Consider the following 20,412-nt stretch of genomic DNA (forward strand, 5'->3'; position numbering starts at 1 on the left):
AAAAGCTGTTTGTTTGTAATAAAGAAATCTATTATTAAAGCATTTCAACCTTTTTTAACCATTGCTTCTGGCCAAAATAATAATACATAATAAATCTTCCCTGTTTGTCATGTAAATTACTTGTGGATTCGTGTTTATCAGCTTTTTGGACTCTCATTCTGACGTCACCCATTCATTGCAAACAAAATTTAAAAAATATATAATTTATAATAATAATAATAATTGATGAGAAAATAATGTAATGCTAAATTTCTCCAAATCTGTTCTGATGAAGAAAGAAACTCCTCTACATCTTGGATGGCCCAAGGGTCAGTAAATGTTCATTTTTGGGGGGTAAACTATTCCTGTAAAGATGCATAAAAATAGTCAGACAATCGCTGTAGTCCAGTTTGGCCACTTGCTAGTGCCTCGCAAGTAAAAGCCTAAAAAACACAAGGGATATTACTAAACACTTACTTTAAACACTGAAATTCCACTGTTATTAAAAATCTGTGACATTCCAGTCAAGTCTGAAGTAAAAAATGTAGGTATAAATTATATGTAAAGATCAGAAAAAAGGATCAAAGCTTAATTTCGAGTCTCTTATTCTTTCTAGTCATTCTAGTCACACAAATTCTTGGATACAAAGGGATCTGTCTGTAACAGGTAGAGTGTTGCTTTCCAAAGCAGATGGGTTATCTGGGGTTATCTACCCTGCAGTGGCGCTGGACATTTCTTAGGAGATTTGTAGATCACTGGACAAAATTCACTTAATTCACTAAAAATCACTTCATTAAAAAAAGTGTTATGATAGCTGATTGGGCAAGTGGTGGATTTGAGTTATGAATTTTAGACAATATCATTTTTAAACAACCGTATATCCTTTTGGAATATTACACCAAAGAATATTTTCAGTTCTGTTGGAGGTTTATAATTTTTATTGCCCTGCAATTATGACATCTAAAATACCCTTAACTCTTTCTTATTTTCTTAAACAGGCTTTAATATGCCGGTCCCTTATTTCCAACTATGATTTTCTCCACATAGCTATTTTTTGCAGCAACCAAAATAATAATTGTTTTTAACTTTTCAGCCCCCCCCCTACAGAATATACCATTGTTTTAGGTGCGATAGGCCTTCCTGATTGTGGCCCTAGAGGTCCTTTGTGCTCTCCTGAAATTTCTGATAGCACTAATCTATTTGTTAATCAATGGCTTGTCAGCAACTTGATAAACAAAAAAATCGTTCAGTAATTAACAGAATTCCTTTGCCTGCTTGTGTAAGCTATTGGAATAACAAATTTATGGGAAGATTTCTGGATTCTTCTGTGAATTTGTTTTTATATCTAATAAAGATGTTGAAGTTTCTATCAAAATTATTCACATTTGTTACCCAGTTAATTATAAAGTTGCTCAATTTAATAACAGTACACTGTAAAAAAAACTATGTCCTTGTAAATTAACGTTAATATACTGTCAGCAGGGTTTCCTGCAGTGTACCGTAATATTACAGTTTTATTACTGTATTCTGAATTACGGCTTCTTCTGTAAATTAACGGTAATATATTGGAAGCAAGGTTTCCAGCAGTGTACCGTAATATTACAGTTTCATTACTGTATTCTGATTTACGTCTGTTTCGTAAATTAATGGTAATATACTGGCAGCAGAGTTTCCAGCAGTGTACCGTAATATTACAGTTTTATATTACTATATTCTGATTTACATCTGTTTTGTAAATTAATGTTAATATACTGACAGCAGAGTTTTCAGCAGTGTACCATATTATTACAGTTTTATTACTGTATTCTGAATTGCGGCTTTTTAGTAAATTAACGGTAATATACTGGCAGCAGGGTCATGAGCATCCTATGAGCTCTTTTTGTCATCTGTTTGTAGAGACAGGTTATAAATTATTTTGGGACTGTGTGTATTGTAAAATATTTTGAGTTGAGATATCTACAAACTTCTGTATGAACCAAAAAAAAAATTCTTATTTATTTTATTTTTTTTCCGTGACTCTTTGGATCTAGATCCTTCACATTCTAAATTTGGACGTAATTTTAATACTTTTTCTTGCTAAATGTTATATTCGCAAGTGCAAATTTTCCAAGAAAAATGCGACTTTTTTATTTTTAAGAAAGATCTTGATATACATTTCATTTCTTTGAAAAACTCAAGAAATTGCATGCAAGACTTTCATGGTGTATATAATTTTCAAGATGATGTAAGATTATTATTTTTTAATGTCCGTGCATTGTAACCCTTATTATTGTTTATTTTTGTTCATTAATGTTTGTTATGTCTTTGTATTTGTTATTGTTGCATAATAAAACAAATGAATACAAAACAAGCATGGCAGTCGCTAACACCTCTCAGTCTTGACTGAAGCCCTCTAGCGGCTGCTTGGGTTCGTTGGAAAGGTCTGCGCGTACGTCCTTCACGCGCATCCCAGCTTTGTAGGACCCACCTGCAATAACATTTCCAGTTAATTCATCTTATGAATTCGATCTCATCGTCGTTTCATATGAAGCGCTTCTCCTGCGAGTTTAAATGAGTGTGAATCATCCTAAAATGCTGTTGCTGATCCGGGAATGCTGAGATCATGATGAGGTCAGTAACGTTATAGAGGAGGGGTGCAGACGTTCGCCATCAGTGTCTCTCTGTTCGTCTGCACTTTAACAGTGGAGGAGAAGGCGATTTTAAATCGACTGTCTTCGCCTGCCATGCCTCGTCTCTGAATGCGGTTGTGTGTGTATTTGTGGCGTAAGGGAGGGGTCCAGTGGGATGGAGCAGAGTTTCATGCAGTCCGCGATGGCTATGGGTGCACAGTCCAAGAAAGGCTTCTCCAGGAGCATCGCCGTGGAGAGAAAAAACCTCATCACAGTTTGTAGGTGGGTGAGATGCTTTCAGAAGCCATATAGCATATGCAACGTTAGGCCATGTATGTTGCGATATTTATGGCCTTCTTCAGTCTGTCATAAACAGGGATGAGTCCGAACATATGTATTTTTCTGCTTCATTTGTTAATGTAATCCATTTAGAAATCACGAAGAGGCTTGCTGAAAACAAACGTGACGTTTTCACCGAAATCTGCGGCTTTGGAGTTACGTATTATGAGGGCTATACATCGTAAACACTGAATACGAAGGTTTGGATTGCTCAAGGTCTTCGGCTAACTTTTGTTTACTTCGCAATGTGAGTCTATAAGCTAATTATTAAGGCTGCTTTATCAAATGTGTGTACATTGATTATTTTTGAAACCGGACATTGCACGCAATGTGATTTAGCTCAGTGTTCCCCGGATGATGTCGTTGCTATGACGACAACCTTCCTCCCGCAAGGGCAGCAGGGCCGCTGGGAATCCGCTGTGCTGAACAGAGAATAGGGGTCACAATGATACAAAAATAAAATCAGTATTTAATAAATCAATAAAAAATGATGGTTTTCCATTCCTTAATATTTAATCATTTTAAAAAAATTATAAAACATTTATTGTACACATACACGTTTTTACATTATACTTATATATATATATATAAAAAAAATACTTGCATGTAATTAAAATTTGTTAGGAGTCAGGACACCTAATATTCAGTAAAGTGGGAGCTTTTGGCTGTCATGTCGTACTTTGCATATTGTACTGCTGTGTACTGAAAGAGTCATTGTTGTGAACAGGACAATTGTGACGGTGAAGTCATTGCGGGTTTTGGCATTGGCAGGAGTAACATTGCTTCATGTATGACTATGCCTTATTATGCATTAAATTATATTTCGTGTAGTTATGGGTGGGGACACTGTAAATGATACAGAATATGAAGGTCCAAATTGCAGATTCAGTGCAGCTTCAAAGGGCTCTACACGATCCCAGATGAGGAATAAGGCTCTTATCTAGTGAAACGATCTGTCATTCTCTAAGAATAATAAAGCGTATACTTTTTAACTACAAATGGACGTCTTGCACTAGTTCGACTTTATGCAGTATGCAGTCACATTGGAAAGGTCACAAGTGACATAGGCAGAAGTACCGACCTAGTGATTACAAAGCAAACGTGCAAAGAAAGTCAAATGGCCTTTACAAACAAAAAAAGGTAAAACAACAATGTTAGACGATTTTTAAGTTATAGGGAAAAAAATAGATGTAGTTTTTCAGGTAAGTTATCACATAACCCAGATTTGATTCTAAAAAGCCCCATTTAATATACTGTATTTAGCCTAAAAATATTCATAGCAAGAAAGCAGGTGACATTCAGTATTACGTTAACAATATGACAAAATATGCATATTGTACATACAGTAGAACTCATACATAAGAAATGTACTGTATGTACTTTAATGTATGTCACTCAGTTGGAAGCAGTTGTATTCATGACCTTTTTAAGATAAGTAGAAAATGGTTTAGTCATTTATCAGAAAGAATAATTTAGTGCATTGATCCACACAGTTCAACGGAACACATGCATCAGACCATCACTGGCTATTACCTCACCATTGCTTCTCGCTACTGGCTTTTAACTTAGCGCAGACATAGTGTTTTAAAAAATCAAAGATTTCGTGTCTTATTGTTGAATTTTATTTTTTATATTAATAAACAATGTATTAGTATGGACAAATATAAACACATTCTCTTTGATATAGATTGTGTTAATGCTTTACCTATACATAACCTTATCTTTTTATAATTATCCCTTGTGAAAAGAAATTGCTCTTGATTGACTCTGCACTTGTAGTGTACTTGCAGATCATAATAAATTAAGCACTTAAATGTACTTTAAAAAGAGTATGTTTTTTTAAGATGTTTTTAAAGATACTTACTGTAAGTACACTTTTTAATAGTTCACTTTGTAATAATGTCAAATTAAAAGGTTTAATTTAAAAGTACATTTTAAATGATGTTTTAATAATCTTTTAAGCCTTTAAAGATGTTCATTTATTTTCATGTGTTGACTAACATACTAAAGCACGTGCATGATTATCATGAATCTGGCCTCTGTGGTTCTCCCTGATCGGCACCAGAGTGCACAATCAACTCTTCCCCCGTACTTCATTTCCCATAACCCTGTACCTTGTGCTGATTGAACGTGCACCTGTTGCTCATTCCTGGGACTATGTAAGCCACACAGACAGACGGACTCACACACTGTTTCACGATTATTTGCTGCCTGCCTCGACCCTCTGCCTGTTCTCAGACTCTGCTTTGGCCTCATCTCTGATAACCCTGTGTATTGGTGATTTACCCTGCCTGTATTGCTACTCTTCCTTTTTAATAAAGTTACACATGGATCCTCACTCCTTTAGCCCCTCATTACAATGATGTTATTATGTTATAATGTTATTTGACAGTACATTTAAAATTAATATATTTTAAAGGTAATAAACAAATGTGTATAAACTAAAATACAAATGTGTATTTACAAATATATTTAAATACATGACCGACCGTCAAGTTTCCATAAAAATGACATTAAACACAACAGTACACTTTAATTAACTATATTTCAAAGACAGTAGAAGTAATTGTGAAGTTACATGTGAAAATATGCTTACGTTCTACTTAATTGAGTTAAAAATCACACTTAAGTTTAACCAATATGATGTGATATATATTTACTATAAAACATTTAAGTTTTATTGTAAGTAATTGAGTGCCTGTAAACATACTCAGTTCACACTTAAGTATAAAGTCTTTCTGAAAGTATGGGGATTTCAATTGTGGTCCACAATGCAGATTGTTACAATCCAGATGGGGATTGAACTCAGGTATGTGGCGTGTATAACCTTGGCACTAACCACTGCTCCACTGAAGCAGGTCAAACCCAGATGCAGAGGACATAACAAAGAGGCTCAGAGTCTGACTCCTAAAGTTCTTTACTCAAAAAAAAAGAAAAGAAAAACTCTGTCCTTAAATGTCAGGCAAGAGAGAAATCCAAAGCAACGCTCAAAAGAAGACAGCAAAATTCTCTAACCAAAAATCCTTGGCAGCATCCTACTCAAAAAGACTTTAGGACTGAACAAGAACAATAGTCAGTGAGGCATTTAAATAGGGTGGGCAATTAGGAAAGATTCAATACAGGTGTGCTACAAGTCTCTAATACAGAGGTGATCTGGGGTTGAAAGTACGCCATCCAGTGGTGAAACCAGGGAAACTCAGGCAGAACATTACAGCAGATAACACAGTTAAAACTTAAAGAAATAAGAAAGACAATATCTTGGATACAGATGAAATCAACAAGAAAAACAAACCCACATGGTATCAGTGGTGTATTTTAGGTCTTAAAACAAAACGAAACCAGGTCTTTTATTTTCCATATTGAAGAACATTGTATTGTTTGTGTTCGAATGGCAGGTTTTCAGTGAAGACACTGCTAGAGAAGTACACAGCTGAGCCCATCGATGACTCATCTGAGGAGTTCATTAACTTCGCTGCTATTCTGGAACACATCCTCAGCCATCGCTTTAAAGGTCAGAACGCATATCACTAGTATACTTACACTAGCAGTAGACTTTACCTCTATAAGAACATTAAGGACATACAGAATTTAAGTCAGTGATTCAAACGAAGGTGATCTCTCGCATCGTGTCTTTTGCAGGCTCCGGCAGCTGGTTTGATGGTCAGCGTAGTTTTTGGGACTTCATCCGTCTGGCCTGCAGTAAAGTGCCCAATAACTGCATAAGCAGCATTGAGAACATGGAGAACATCAACTCCTCACGAGCAAAGGTGGGAACACAAGTCTCTACTGAAAATATTTATAGTAGAATGAGTAATTATCATAATCATTAATGCTTGAATTTAATACACAAACAAAAAAATCCACTGTACTTCTTTTGTGCCACAGTTATGGTAAGATAGTACAATGGAGTACATTAAGTAAGAAGCAGAATTAAATGGATAGTTCACTCAAAAATAAAAACTCTTTCTTCATTTACATGTTCTTCCAAATCTTTATAACTTTCTTTTTTTCTGTGCAACATAAAATTAGATTTTTTGAGAAATGTCCCAGTGTTTTTTTTTAGCCCATATATTTGAAGGCAGCATTACAAAAACATGGGTTACCAACTTTCTTAAAATTATACTCATAATTATTATTATTATTATTATTTTCATATATGTTTTGTTTCACAGAAGAAAGAAAGTCATATAGGTTTAGAATGAAATGAAGGTGAATAAAACTATTTTTTTGATGAAATAATCTTTTAGGAATCGTTTTTTTAATGTATTGAGATAAAAAAGCATGGTGTACATACAAAAACATAATGTAACTTGCAGAACTAAAACTATTTTCTTATTTATAAAAATAAATAAATTAGAGAAAAACGGGTAGTCATGAAATACTAAAATATGATTCTTTTTGGCACCAACATTATAAGTGGACCTTGTAAGTAAATAAATACCATGGTATGTGAAAATGATTAAATCCTTCTGTACTATGACAAAGTACAGTCATTTTTTGTTGGGGTACTATTTTACACATCACTGTATTTCATTTTGCTGTGTAAAGAATGTATGTTTATGAAACAAAAGATGTTTGCATAAATGTTACAGAACACTGTACTGTATTTTGGTGAATTGTAAAATTTAAGGTTTTCTCCAGAAAAGCATGATTTTATTCTCATTGACAATTAATCAACTAATTTTTTTTTAAAGGTGTTCATTGATGTGCCTGCAGTATATGCATGCATATATTTGATATGGTTTGTATGATGAAGCTTGGCTTGGCTTTGTCTTTAGGGCAGAGCATGGATACGAGTTGCGCTGATGGAGAAACGGCTGTCTGAATACATCGCCACAGCTTTGCGAGATAGCCGCACCACCAGGTCAGGCTGAAAGGGAAAACTCAGTATTAATCAACCCACAAATATGATTCTTTCACACAGTCACACCCAGGAATCATTACACAAATCCAGTTTAAACATAACAATGTAGACAGGCATTATGAATGTTACACTGTCGAATACATAATGTGGTGCATCTATAATGTGATTGTGTTTGTTCATATATTGCATGTGTATCTACAGGAGGTTCTACGATGAAGGTGCCATAATGCTCCGAGAAGAAGCATCTGTTTTGACCGGAATGCTCATCGGACTTGGAGCCATTGACTTTAGGTAAGAGGGTGGGTGATGGAAGAGGTAATAAACTGAGGAATAAAGCTGTGTTTCAAAATCAGCTGAAATGGAACCTGGTAAGTGATTGATTTGGAATGTTCTACATAGGAAGAAACTCTGCACAGCACACTCATGTAAAGCATATGATACTTTAATGCAGGTTTTGGAACCGAATTATAATGTTATGCAATGTAATCAGTGTTGTGTAATCCTTGCTGTTCTGTGTTTGTTGTCAGCTTCTGTTTGAAAGGGGAGGCTCTGGATGGAAAGTCTGAGGCTGTTATTGACTACACTCCATATCTGAAATTCACACAAAGGTGAAGAACATTCATACAACACAGTTTCATACAGGGAATGGTGTGGGTTTCAATGTTTAGATTTTATTTATATCCCTCTATTCTAGGGGTGCACGATAAATCATATTTTAATAGCATTTTAATTGTTCTCTCAATTAATTATGCATAATTTTTGGAAATATTGTCCCTCTGGTTATTTTTTCTGAAAATGTTGTTTTTATTTGACATTTCTATTAACTTGCATGGTTGCACGTTCCACATGCATGAGTTGCAAGATTTTGAGAATTGCTTATGAGAAAGTGCAATAATTCTGATGTCAAAGAAATATCGCCAATAAAACCATTGTGGTTAATAATTGCAATTATATTCTTGGAGCTAAATTATCATTATTATCAGTTGTAAACATTATTGTGCAGCCCTACTTTATACTAATGGAATGCTTGATGTTCATATGGTTTTCTGAAAGAATATAAGTTAGTTACAGTTATTGGTTGGTGGTGATATTTTCACTTTAGTCAAGTATTGGCCAGTTAATCAGTTATCAATAATTATAACAATGTTATCATAAAATAAACTCTGGAAGAATGGGAGGATGATGACATGTGGCGCCTTGTTTACTATGAAAAGAAAGACCATGGAGTAAAACGAGACATTTGAAAGTAGTGCTTAGGGTCAGATTCATTAATATGGAAAAATATTTGACCGCCCAATGTTGCTCAAATTGACTAGAATCAAATATTCAGCTCTGTTGGCTATGAGACATTGTGTTGTGTTTGGTTCAGTTATGATTATCTTAGTGACGATGAGGACGGTCAGAGTGTGGACAGCAGTAACAGTGATGACAGTGTCGAGCATCCTTACATCCCTCTGGTCACCGATGAGGAGAGCTGGAGGAACAAGTGCCGCAAGATGGAGCAGAGGTTCAAGATCGTCAATGCACAAAAGGTTAAACACACATTCAAAACAAGAGTACCTATAGTGGGTGAGTAACGCTCAAATGAATATAGTATGTTGTGCTAAAGTGTGTATGGTTTTATTTGTGTTCAGGGGTACCTTGAGGAGCTGGTAAGGCTGCGGGAATCTCAGCTGAAGAATGTGGAGATGGAGAATAAAAAACTAACAGCTGGACTGGAAGAACTGAAGCTGCAGAGCCAGAAAGAGAAGAGAGAACTGGAGAACATCATACTGGAGCTGCAGGAACAACTGTGAGAGCAACACACACGCACACACACACACCACTGATTCTTGAGACCTTAAAGTTTAAGGAATTATTTTGGATTAATCAGTTCAGACATATTCACCTACATTCTGCTTCTTCTATTTTTCTTATCACGCAATATATTTCAAATCTGTCTGATTCAAAAACATGTACTGTAAAAATAAATACCATATTCTTCTGACTATAAGTCGCACCTGAGTATAAGTTGCATCAGTCCAAAAATACGTCATGATGAGGAAAAAAAACATATATAAGTCGCACTGGACTATAAGTCGCATTCATTTAGAGCCAAGAGAAAACATTACCGTCTACAGCCGCGAGAGGGCGCTCTATGTCTCGCGGCTGGAGACGGTAATGTTTTCTCTTGGTTCATGTCTCTTAGTTCATTTCTCTTTGTTCATGTCAAATTAATTTTGATAAATAAGTCGCAGGACCAGCCAAACAATGAAAAAAAGTGTGACTTATAGTCCGGAAAATACGGTATGTAAAAAAAACACGTCCAGCATTAATTAATGAATAAATCAATTGGTAATACTTTATTTTAAGGACTCATTCTCACTATTAATTAGTTGCTTTTTAGCATGCATATTACCAGCATATCAGCTGTTTATTAGTACTTACAGTATAAAGCACATATTAATAACATTTTGCATGACAATATTTTAGATCCTTTGATCCTACCCCATACCTAAACTTAACAACTACCTTATTAACTATTAATAAGCAGCAAATTAGGAGTTAACTGAGACAAAAGTCGTAGTTAATAGTTAGTTTATAGAAAGAATTGGTCCCTAAATTGAAGTAAGACCAAAATTTCTTTACTATTTATGTGACTGTATATATGATTATGGTTATGTCAGAAAATATTACTACTACAATAAATCTCACCAGTGCCTCGCTGAATTCAGAATAGGTGTGCTATAGAAAGAGCACAGAAGGACAGAAGACAAATAGCTGTCATGATTTCTTTTAAGGTTTTCTTATAATATTATATATAATGTATTATAATATTATGTTTAATGCATATGTTTATGTATATGACGTATTGATTTATGGTCTGAGGACACGTGGTTTTAGGGGTTGTGGAGGATGATGTAATGCCATAATTGTAATAAAGTAAGAGTAAATGCACTGAAAAAATGGTAACATAATGGTAAAATCTAAATAAACTATCTTAAGTCCACCAAAACTACTTCATGCTGGTTAAATCATGTAGAAGTAGCTCTTTCATTTAACAATTGCAGGTGGGCGCTGCAAAGGCAGTGTAAAATGAAATGTCACATTTTGCATTTAGAACATTCTACTGATCATCTCTGATTCATTTCGAAGTGATGGCTGCTAAAACCAGTAGAATCTGTGACACAAACGTATGCAATAAGTCCATAAACTTTATTTGTCTTTAACTGTATCGCAGGACGAGTCTGATTCCAGGGGAATCACATCCGCTCTCTAAGGATTTCTCAATCCCTCTTGTTAACCAATGGCCATCTCTCCAAAACTACAACAACCAAGAGGACAGGAAACTGTACCACAGGTGATTAGTTGCTCCTTTTCATGTGACCTTTACAGCTTAATCCCAGACTTGAAATTCAACAGCAAATATACTTATGGTGTTGCTGTGGGCCTGTTGTTGTCTTTTAGGGGTAGTTTTCCAAGCCCGGAACCACATATAAGCTTAACCACAGGTTCTCAGAGGGCAGAAAGGAAACTGAATGGAAAAGCCTGGTGCACAGCAGGTACACCTTAAAATCCACCTACAACAAGCTGAATTTGGTACTGTAGCTTGGTTTTGACTAAGCTAAACCTGCTTAGCTTAGCAGGTTTAGGTGGATGATCAAAACAGCTACTATGTACAGCTACCACTTCAAACCATAAACTGACAACTATTTCTTATAGATCATGGAAGTGTTTTATTTTTGTATTTTTTATCTAAATGAATTATCCATGCACATCATTATTTTTTCATGTGCCCTCGTAATCTTTCATCCAAATCATCATTCTTCATGATTCTATATCATTCTCATATCATTCTCTTCTCTCTGGTCTGTTGTACTCGATGGCGCCGCGCATGGCTGCTTCAGTGCTTGGCTCTCCAGTGTTTGTACTGTTTTTGTTCGTTTTTCCTGTTTTTTGTTTAACAAACACTATCAGTTTCACCAGGGATGAACTGCTGAACATTCGGCAGAACACACCACAAGATCTTTTACCAGATTTAAATTATTCAGACGTTTTACTGAACGTTGTTATCGGAGGAGCGGCGGCGCTGATCAAACGCTTCAGGACGCGCAGACGGGGGAAGCGAGCGGGAGCGCTCGTCAGACTCAGGAAGCGCGGATTTCGAACGCCGTTGCCTAGCATCCATCTGGCAAATCTCCGCTCTCTACCCAACAAAACAGACGAACTCCTTCTGCTCTCTCGGACAAATAAGGATTTCTCTCACTCTGCTGCTCTGTGTTTCACGGAAACCTGGCTGAATGACACCATACCGGACAGCGCGCTCTATCTGCCGGGCTTTCAGCTGTTCAGAGCGGATTGTGAATCAGAATCAACGGGGAAATCGCGCGGCGGCGGGACATGCTTTTACATCAATGAGCGGTGGTGTAGAGATGTAACTGTGTTAAAGAAGATGTGCTGTCCTGATGTAGAAATGCAGTTTGTCAACTGCAAGCCGTTCTATTCGCCGCGGGAGTTTCATTCGTTCATTCTGGTCAGTGTTTACATCCATCCGCAAGCGCATGTGAGCTCAGCTTTACAGAAACTTGCTGATCAGATCACAGAGACAGAACAACAACACCCGGACTCTGTTTTAATCATTCTGGGGGACTTTAATAAAGCCAATCTCTCCCGTGAACTGCCAAAATACAGACAGCATGTTACATGTCCCACCAGAGACAGTAATATATTGGATCACTGTTACACCACAATAAAGGATGCATATCACTCTGTTCCACGAGCAGCTTTGGGAAATTCTGATCACTGTCTGATTCATCTTATACCATCCTACAAACAGAAACTTAAATCTGCTAAACCTGTAGTAAGGACTGTGAAGAGATGGACCAGCGAAACGGAGCAGGATTTACAATCTTGTTTTGACCTCACTGATTGGAGTGTTTTTGAAGCTGCTGCCACCGATCTGGACGAACTCACAGAGACTGTAACATCCTATATTAGTTTCTGTGAGGATGTTTGCATTCCTACCAGGACTTATTTAACATTCAACAATGATAAGCCATGGTTTACAGTAAAACTCAGACATCTTCGTCAGGCCAAAGAGGATGCCTACAGAAATGGGGACAGGGTCTTGTACAATCAGGCCAGGAACACACTGAACAAAGAGATCAGAGCGGCTAAAAAGAACTACGCTAAAAAGTTGGAAGACCAGTTTTCTTCCAACGACTCAACTTCAGTTTGGAGAGGACTGAGGGCCATCACAAACTACAAGACACCATCCCCTTGCACTGAGGCTAATCAACGGCTTGCTAACGACCTGAATGAGTTTTATTGCAGATTTGAAACCCCCAACACCCATTCTGACCATCTCCCTGCACAACCATTAACACATCCTGCAATCCCACCATCCACACCTCCTGCTCTTCAAATCTGTGAAGATGATGTGCGCCAGGTCTTCAAGAAGAACAAAAGAAGAAAAGCACCAGGCCCAGATGGTGTTACACCAGCCTGTCTGAAAATCTGTGCTGACCAGCTGGCCCCCATCTTTTCACAGATCTTCAACAGATCCCTGGAGTTGTGTGAAGTACCTTCCTGCTTCAAACGCTCCACCATCATCCCCATCCCAAAGAAACCCAAGATAACAGGACTTAACGACTACAGACCTGTGGCTCTAACGTCTGTCGTCATGAAGTCGTTTGAAAAACTGGTTCTGGGTTATCTGAAGGACATCACTGGACCCTTACTGGACCCCCTGCAGTTTGCTTACCGAGCAAACAGGTCCGTGGATGATGCAATCAACATAGGATTGCACTTCATCCTGCAACATCTGGACAAAACAGGGACTTATGTGAGGATCCTGTTTGTGGACTTTAGTTCGGCTTTCAACACCATCATCCCAACAACCCTCCAGACCAAACTGACCCAGCTCTCTGTTCCTAGCTCTATCTGTCAGTGGATCACCAGCTTTCTGACAGATAGGCAACAGCTAGTGAGACTGGGGAAATTCACATCAAACAGCTGCTCCACCAACACTGGTGCCCCTCAGGGATGTGTTCTCTCCCCTCTGCTCTTCTCCCTGTACACCAACGACTGCACCTCTAAAGACCCCTCTGTCAAGCTCCTGAAGTTTGCAGATGACACTACAGTCATCGGCCTCATTCAGGACGGTGATGAGTCTGCTTACAGACAAGAGGTTGAGCAGCTGGCTGTCTGGTGCAGTCTTAACAACCTGGAGCTGAACACGCTCAAAACAGTGGAGATGATCGTGGACTTTAGGAGAAACCCACCTGCACTTTCCCCACTCACCATCATGAACAGCCCTGTGACTGCAGTGGAGTCATTCAGATTCCTGGGAACCACCATCTCTCAGGACCTGAAGTGGGACAATCACATTGACTCCATTGTAAAAAAGGCCCAACAAAGGTTGTATTTCCTTCGCCAGCTGAGGAAGTTTAACTTGCCACAGGAGCTGCTGAAACAGTTCTACTCAGCCGTCATTGAGTCTGTACTGTGTACTTCTATAACTGTCTGGTTTGGCTCAGCAACAAAATCAGACATCAGAAGACTACAGAGAACTGTTCGGACTGCTGAAAGGATTATTGGTGCTCCCCTGCCCACCCTTCAAGAACTGTATACATCCAGAGTGAGGAAAAGGGCTCATAAAATCACTCTGGATCCCTCACATCCAAGTCACCCCATTTTTGAACTTTTGCCATCTGGCCGGCGTCTCAGAGCCGCAAATACCAGAACAGCAAGGCACAAAAACAGTTTCTTCCCCCAGGCAATCTACCTCATGAACAGTTAAATGTTCCCCACTTATGCTTATGCAAACAAAGTGCAACATCCTTATATTTATTTGTTACCCCTCCATCCTAGTACATCCCTGCATCTTTTTCAATCCTATTCCATTATCATTTATAGCACAATTGTTTATACACTTATTTATTTGACTACCTTTTTTTTTTTTTTTTTTTTGTCTGTGTGTTGGTGTCTCTGTGTACTGGAAGCTAATGTCACTAAAACAAATTCCTTGTATGCGCAAACATACTTGGCAATAAAGCTCTTTCTGATTCTGATTCTTCTGATTCTGATTCCTCCTCCCAAAATATGTTTGCTGCATCTAAAATCACATAGTTTCTTCTTTTGAATAAATACTTAAATAATGTTCTGTAGTATGATTGTATGTAGTGTAAATGTAAGCCTGACATACTACATTTACCATGTTGTTACGGTCACATGACCTACCAGCATCAGTTATCTCACTTCACTACCAATCCTCTCCTAGTAGCCTCAGGGGATAGTATATTTTGTGTTCTGCAAAAGAAAGAAATGCATAGAGGTTTGGTATGACGTGAAGTAGAGTAAATGATGTCAGAATTTTTTATTTTTTGGGTAAACTATGTTTGTAGTCCTAATGTTATTGTTGCCGTTTAATAATAATTCCCATTTCTTCCATTTTCATTTCAGAAAAAGAATACACTCCCTCTATGTTAGGCCTATGTGGTTCTCTGTCCTCTTTACCCAGCTGTAAGTCCCTGCCAAGCCTGAGGTCGACTGAGTGCCTGGTAAACATCAGCGCAGAGCCCAGTCCTGCTCTAACCCCTAGCTAGGGACCACCAAATGAGACCAGTACAAGCAGAGAGAAACTGCACTGTCAGCTAAGACATCCAAGGATAATATGGCTCAGCTGCAGCCAGTTACACTAATTCTCACGAAAGTATCATTGATCAAATATAGCTAGAACTCTTTAGTTATGATGGGAGATATTTTCCACACAGACTTATCCTGTTAGAGCTTTTCAGATGAGTGTGTCTCTGAATGTGTTTGCTGTTCAAACCTTTCTCCTGGCTTGTTGTGGTAACCAGTGAAGGCAAACTGTGGACTATGCACTGACTGACTTTCATGTCTCAAAGCCCACATTCTGTTGCCCTTTAAAATCTTTTATGGGAACATACATACAAAACACATACAAACAAAACCATACAGACACTTACAGTCAGAAATTTACCATGAAAAATGTGTGAAAGAAAGCATATTATAGTTACTAGTTAGTATTTTAACATTATCATCACTTTATTTTTTAAATTCTCACATTTCAACCATCTCTCTTCTGCCAAACAACATGCAAGAACTAAGAAGATAAACAAGAAGATGTGTATGTCTTTACATTCTGCTGTACAATTACAGAGGTAATAAAATGAAAGACATTTTCTGAATAGCTGCCTTATCCTTCTTTTCTTGCCTCTTGATGTAACTTTGAAGATGGGATCACTCTGCACATGATGGTAGTATACTATTACAAAATGACAAAAAAAATGGACCAGTATATATCTGCATACTGTTGTATTGTTCTGTATGTTTGACATCTATTTGTCTTCTGTTGTTGCATCATTACAATATGTCTGCAAGTGTGTGGACCACTGTCATTTCAGTATATTAGCAGAAGTTTTGAAACCTTGCATTTATTTTTATTGCACTGGTACCATATAAAACTGATAAGCTAGATTTTCCCCTCCATTGTCAGTGGAATTGAAAGTCTATTTGTTTGAGAATGTGTGTCTGTGTTGTCTTAGACAGATGTTTACCCTCAATTAGCATTAAATAACTAAAATAGCTTTTTTTTTATTCATTGCCCATTATTTTTTTCATTTAAAAAGCCATGGGAAAGTATGCTGTTCATCACTTAAATCGCAATAAAACTGCCTTTTTGTCCTAATGTGAGTCATAGTTGTTTACTCTGTGTTCATCTCTTCTGTTCCACTGGACAGCCACTTTCTAAATGTATTTTCTTGTTTTTCTTGACAAGTGATTGATTCAAATGCCATTTTTAGAGTGTTTTTGGGTGTACTGTATATACATTGTACTGTTGTTTATGGGTATAGAAACTGATGGTAAGATAAGAGATAGCTCAGCAGGATTTTGAAAGAAAATGAATGCATGAATTACTAATTCACAAATTATTATCATTACTTTTTACTTCAAAACGTATAATTCTCTGTTGACAAGAATCCGCAAAAATGACTTATAACGCTGTATTTTACATGCCAGACCAGTAGTTGGCAATGTCACTTTGTAAAAATAGACTCTGCAAACATGTAACTCATGCGCATGATGACACCATTTCCACAAACATTGCATTTTTGTAGTTAACACAGATGATAATGGTATCATTTTCAAATACTTGCACTTTGAAAACTTATTTTCAAAATGTGCATTTTCAAGCTCCCAAAACACAAATGTCATTTAAATTCATGGCCAAAAGACTAACAGTTTCTGCAGAAATACAGACAAAGATTATGAATAAAGTTCTAAACTAAATGTTTCATTTTACATTCCCTGTTCACCTGCCTAACAGGCAATAGCAAAACATAATGGTGACCAGACAATGAGTGACTGCTTAAACCGGAACTCAAGGTAATTAATGATACATACAGCTGATACAAACATGACAACCAAAAAAAAGTTGCGGGAAAATGAACAAAGACACAGAAACTAGTGAATGCAAACTAAAAGTCCATGCCAAGTAAAACTGAGCATAAGTGTGATAGAACCCCCTCCTCTGGCAAGGCATGACCTCGCACCGTTACAAAAGATGAGCAGAGTGAAGGATGTTTGGGGCTTTGGAGGGGGGCAAGGAGATGGCAAAGGGTTGGCAGTGAGTGGATGTGGATGAAATTGTTACTCACATTTTGTTTCCTGTCATCCATTCCCTGACAGAACGATCTGACCAATAAGATGGAAGCAGGGAGGGAGGTCAAATTGAAGGTCAAGATGGCCTTAGAAGGGGTAACACATATGCCCGGCTGCCCACCAAATTGGTTTATTTGTGCCAGAGGGATTACGGTACGATGTCATTCAGTGGGGGCATTGTTCCAATGTGGCTTGTCATCCAAGTTTTTGGTCAAGCCAACGATTCTGGTGGCCACCTTTGGCTCGCAACGTTCACAGTTTTGTTTTTGTTTGCTCGGTTTGTGCCACTGGTAAGACTTCCAATCGACCCCCAAATGGGTTACTTCAACCGCTGCAGGTCCCTTCGAGACCCTGGTCCCATATTGCACTATATTTTATTACTGCCCTCCCGCCATCCCAGGGCAACATGGTTGTTTTGACTGTGGTGGAACGGTTCTCGAAAGAGGTCCACTTTATTCCCTTGCCCAAATGACCCTCAGCCAAGGAGACAGCACTGACCGTCGTAAATGTCTTTCACTTACATGGTCTCCAGACAGACGTGGTTTCCGACAGGGGACCCCAGTTTGTGTCCAAATTTTGGCGAGAATTTTGTAGATTGCTGGGAGCTACTGTCAGTCTGTCCTCAGGGTTTCATCCCCTGAGCAATGGTCAAACCAAGAGAGCCAACCAAGATTTGGAGAGGGTGTTGCGATGTTTGGTCTCCAAGAATCCTTCCTCCTGGAGCCATCAAATGTCAATTTGTCAATGGTGGAGTAGGCCCACAATACGTTACCAGTGTCATCGACAAGTGTAGTTTAGGATACCAGCCACCAATTCTTCCCAGTCTGGAATCCGAAGTCGCGGTCCCCTCTGTTCACGCCTTTGTCCAGAGGTGTCACCACACATGGACTAGAGCCCACGAGACTCTACTCCAAGTGGGTGCGCGCACCAAGGCTAAAGCCGATTGCCACCAGTCTAAGCCTCCCGTATACATTGTTGGTCAAAAAGTGTGGCTTTTACCAAGAACATTCCTCTCCGCTCCGTTTCCAATAAGCTTGCTCCCAAATTCATTGGCCCGTTCACTGTCACCAAAATCATTAGTCCAGTGGTAGTCCACCTTAATCTTACAATAATAATCCAGCATACAGGAGAATTAATCCCGCCTTTCATGTATCAAAGATAAAGCCTGTGTTTCGTTCTCTTAATAAACCGCCTGACCCGGACCTACATATTCGGTTAATCGTATTCTGGACTCAAGAGATGGAGGGGACGCGGATTTCAGTACTTGGACTGGGAAGGTTATGGTCCGGAGGAGAGAAGTTGGGTGCCTGCTAGTGACATCCTGGATCACTCCCTTATCGATGATTACAATCGACAGGTAAGGAAGTCTGGGGACACCAGGAGGCGTCTCTAGGAGGTGGGGTACTGTCACGATTCATTAATGCATTGTTTCCTGCTCGTCTCATGTTGATGTCGTTACGCTGATTGTTTCATGTGGGCGTTACCGCTGATCATCAGTGACCAGCGGCAGCTGCATGTCGTTGTTTGCACTCCTCCGTGCTGCATGTCTGTCTCCTTCCTGTTCAGCATTCCATCTCATGGGTTTGTTCCGGTTCTGTGTTTCGCTATGGATTACATCATCATCTGGATCTTTCATTATCTTTCACCAGCGAACTCTACTCACCATCTCACCCATCCTGTGCTGTCCATCGAGGTCTCTGCACCACCCGCCGTCAGCTGAAGCCTTACATTATATTCTGTCAATAAATTGTTACTTGCATTTTGCTTCCTGTCATCCATTCCCTGACAGTTGTGTGTCTCAGCGTGAAGAGACAAAACATTAAAACCCATTATAAACGTGTCATTTGTTGCATCCAGTGGGCACATAATTACGGATTATAATGACTTTTTATGTGTTGCCTTGCATTGCGCCATTTAAACATAAAACCATGTCTGCATTTGTGATCATAGAAATGACAAACAACAACCCCTACTGTGGTAACTTCAGTAATATAAGGAGTGAGTCAAGCACTATAACTGTACTTAGTATTTTATTGATTAATAGCATAACAGAGCATACCAACAACAGGTTATCACTTCCTCTATAATGCTTACATCCCCCGCGCCTAGACCCATATGATCCAGGAGGTCAACTGCACCTCTTGTGGTGTGGAGTGGAACTGCCGTTAACTATAGCATAAATATATCAGGATACCAAACCTACTCTAGACTGCTCAAAACTCGCATTTGAATCATCAGTGGGAAATTTTAAATATGTAAACGTACTTACAGACTGTGAGTCAGAAGTGCCAACATTGTAGTCTAGTCTCCCAGAATCAGGAAACAGTCCTCCATTAAATGAGCTGCACACATCAGAATATTTGGTAGGTACTGTACTGGAACAGTATTGTAAATACAATTTAACCACTGACTTCTAGTTGTGCCCTTTTATTGGAAGACCGAACAAAATGACAGAAACCATCACAAACAAGGAGAGGTGGGAAAAGAGAGACAGAAACTCCAGGAAGTCCATGTTAACTGAACAAACTTAGCATGAGTGTGACAAACACATAAAAGTTTTCCTTTTTCAGTTGTAAAGTGGTGTTGTGTCAACCCTCAATGTAAACCATGTTCAGTGTTCTTCATCTAACTATTTGATGTATGCATTTATTGAACTGAAAGCGCAAATCTGGCCTTCTCCGAAGAAAATTCTAGTATTAGCTAGGTTGTTCTGGGTGGTTGCCAGGGCATTGCTATGCTGTTGCTATTGATGTTCTGAGTTTTTTTGTGTGTTGCTGTGTGGTTGCTCGGTGGGACCAAGGAAAAAAGCCTATGGTATAAAGTCTCACATAAGTTCATAACGTTCATATTCTCATATTCTTAAAGTTTATATGCTCATATGGACGGAACACATTATTTAAGCATACTCCAGATGTCACTTTGGAATTCATTACAAATGGACTTAAATTTAGGGTC

At 38.3% G+C, this 20,412-nt stretch overlaps 1 protein-coding gene across 3 annotated transcripts; it reads left to right on the forward strand.

Moving 5' to 3' along the window:
• The first annotated feature begins 2,372 nt into the window (after positions 1–2,372).
• LOC128024949 (RUN domain-containing protein 3A) lies at positions 2,373–16,483 on the forward strand. Of its 3 annotated transcripts, XM_052610845.1 has the most exons (13): positions 2,373–2,589; positions 2,748–2,870; positions 3,021–3,174; positions 6,323–6,438; positions 6,567–6,694; positions 7,706–7,791; positions 7,993–8,082; positions 8,319–8,399; positions 9,161–9,323; positions 9,426–9,583; positions 11,012–11,131; positions 11,239–11,333; positions 15,235–16,483. In XM_052610845.1, coding segments are annotated over exons 3-13 (1,182 nt in total). In that variant the 5' UTR covers positions 2,373–2,589; positions 2,748–2,870; positions 3,021–3,172; the 3' UTR covers positions 15,378–16,483. The 3 variants fall into 3 exon arrangements, with proteins under 3 accessions (XP_052466805.1, XP_052466804.1, XP_052466806.1); XM_052610844.1 differs by lacking the exon at positions 3,021–3,174; XM_052610846.1 differs by lacking the exons at positions 2,373–2,589; positions 2,748–2,870 and having other exon boundaries at positions 3,120–3,127.
• Positions 16,484–20,412: the final 3,929 nt, after the last annotated feature.

Source organism: Carassius gibelio, chromosome A12 (assembly GCF_023724105.1).
Source record: "Carassius gibelio isolate Cgi1373 ecotype wild population from Czech Republic chromosome A12, carGib1.2-hapl.c, whole genome shotgun sequence".
Classification (NCBI taxonomy): domain Eukaryota; kingdom Metazoa; phylum Chordata; class Actinopteri; order Cypriniformes; family Cyprinidae; genus Carassius; species Carassius gibelio.

Bases quoted from the DNA above. Each gene is read 5' to 3' on its own strand.
- LOC128024949 (XM_052610844.1), top strand. The intron at 2,871-6,322 runs GTGGGTGAGATG...TTCGAATGGCAG, and splicing joins AACCTCATCACAGTTTGTAG to GTTTTCAGTGAAGACACTGC. The intron at 11,334-15,234 runs GTACACCTTAAA...TTTTCATTTCAG, and splicing joins AAAAGCCTGGTGCACAGCAG to AAAAAGAATACACTCCCTCT.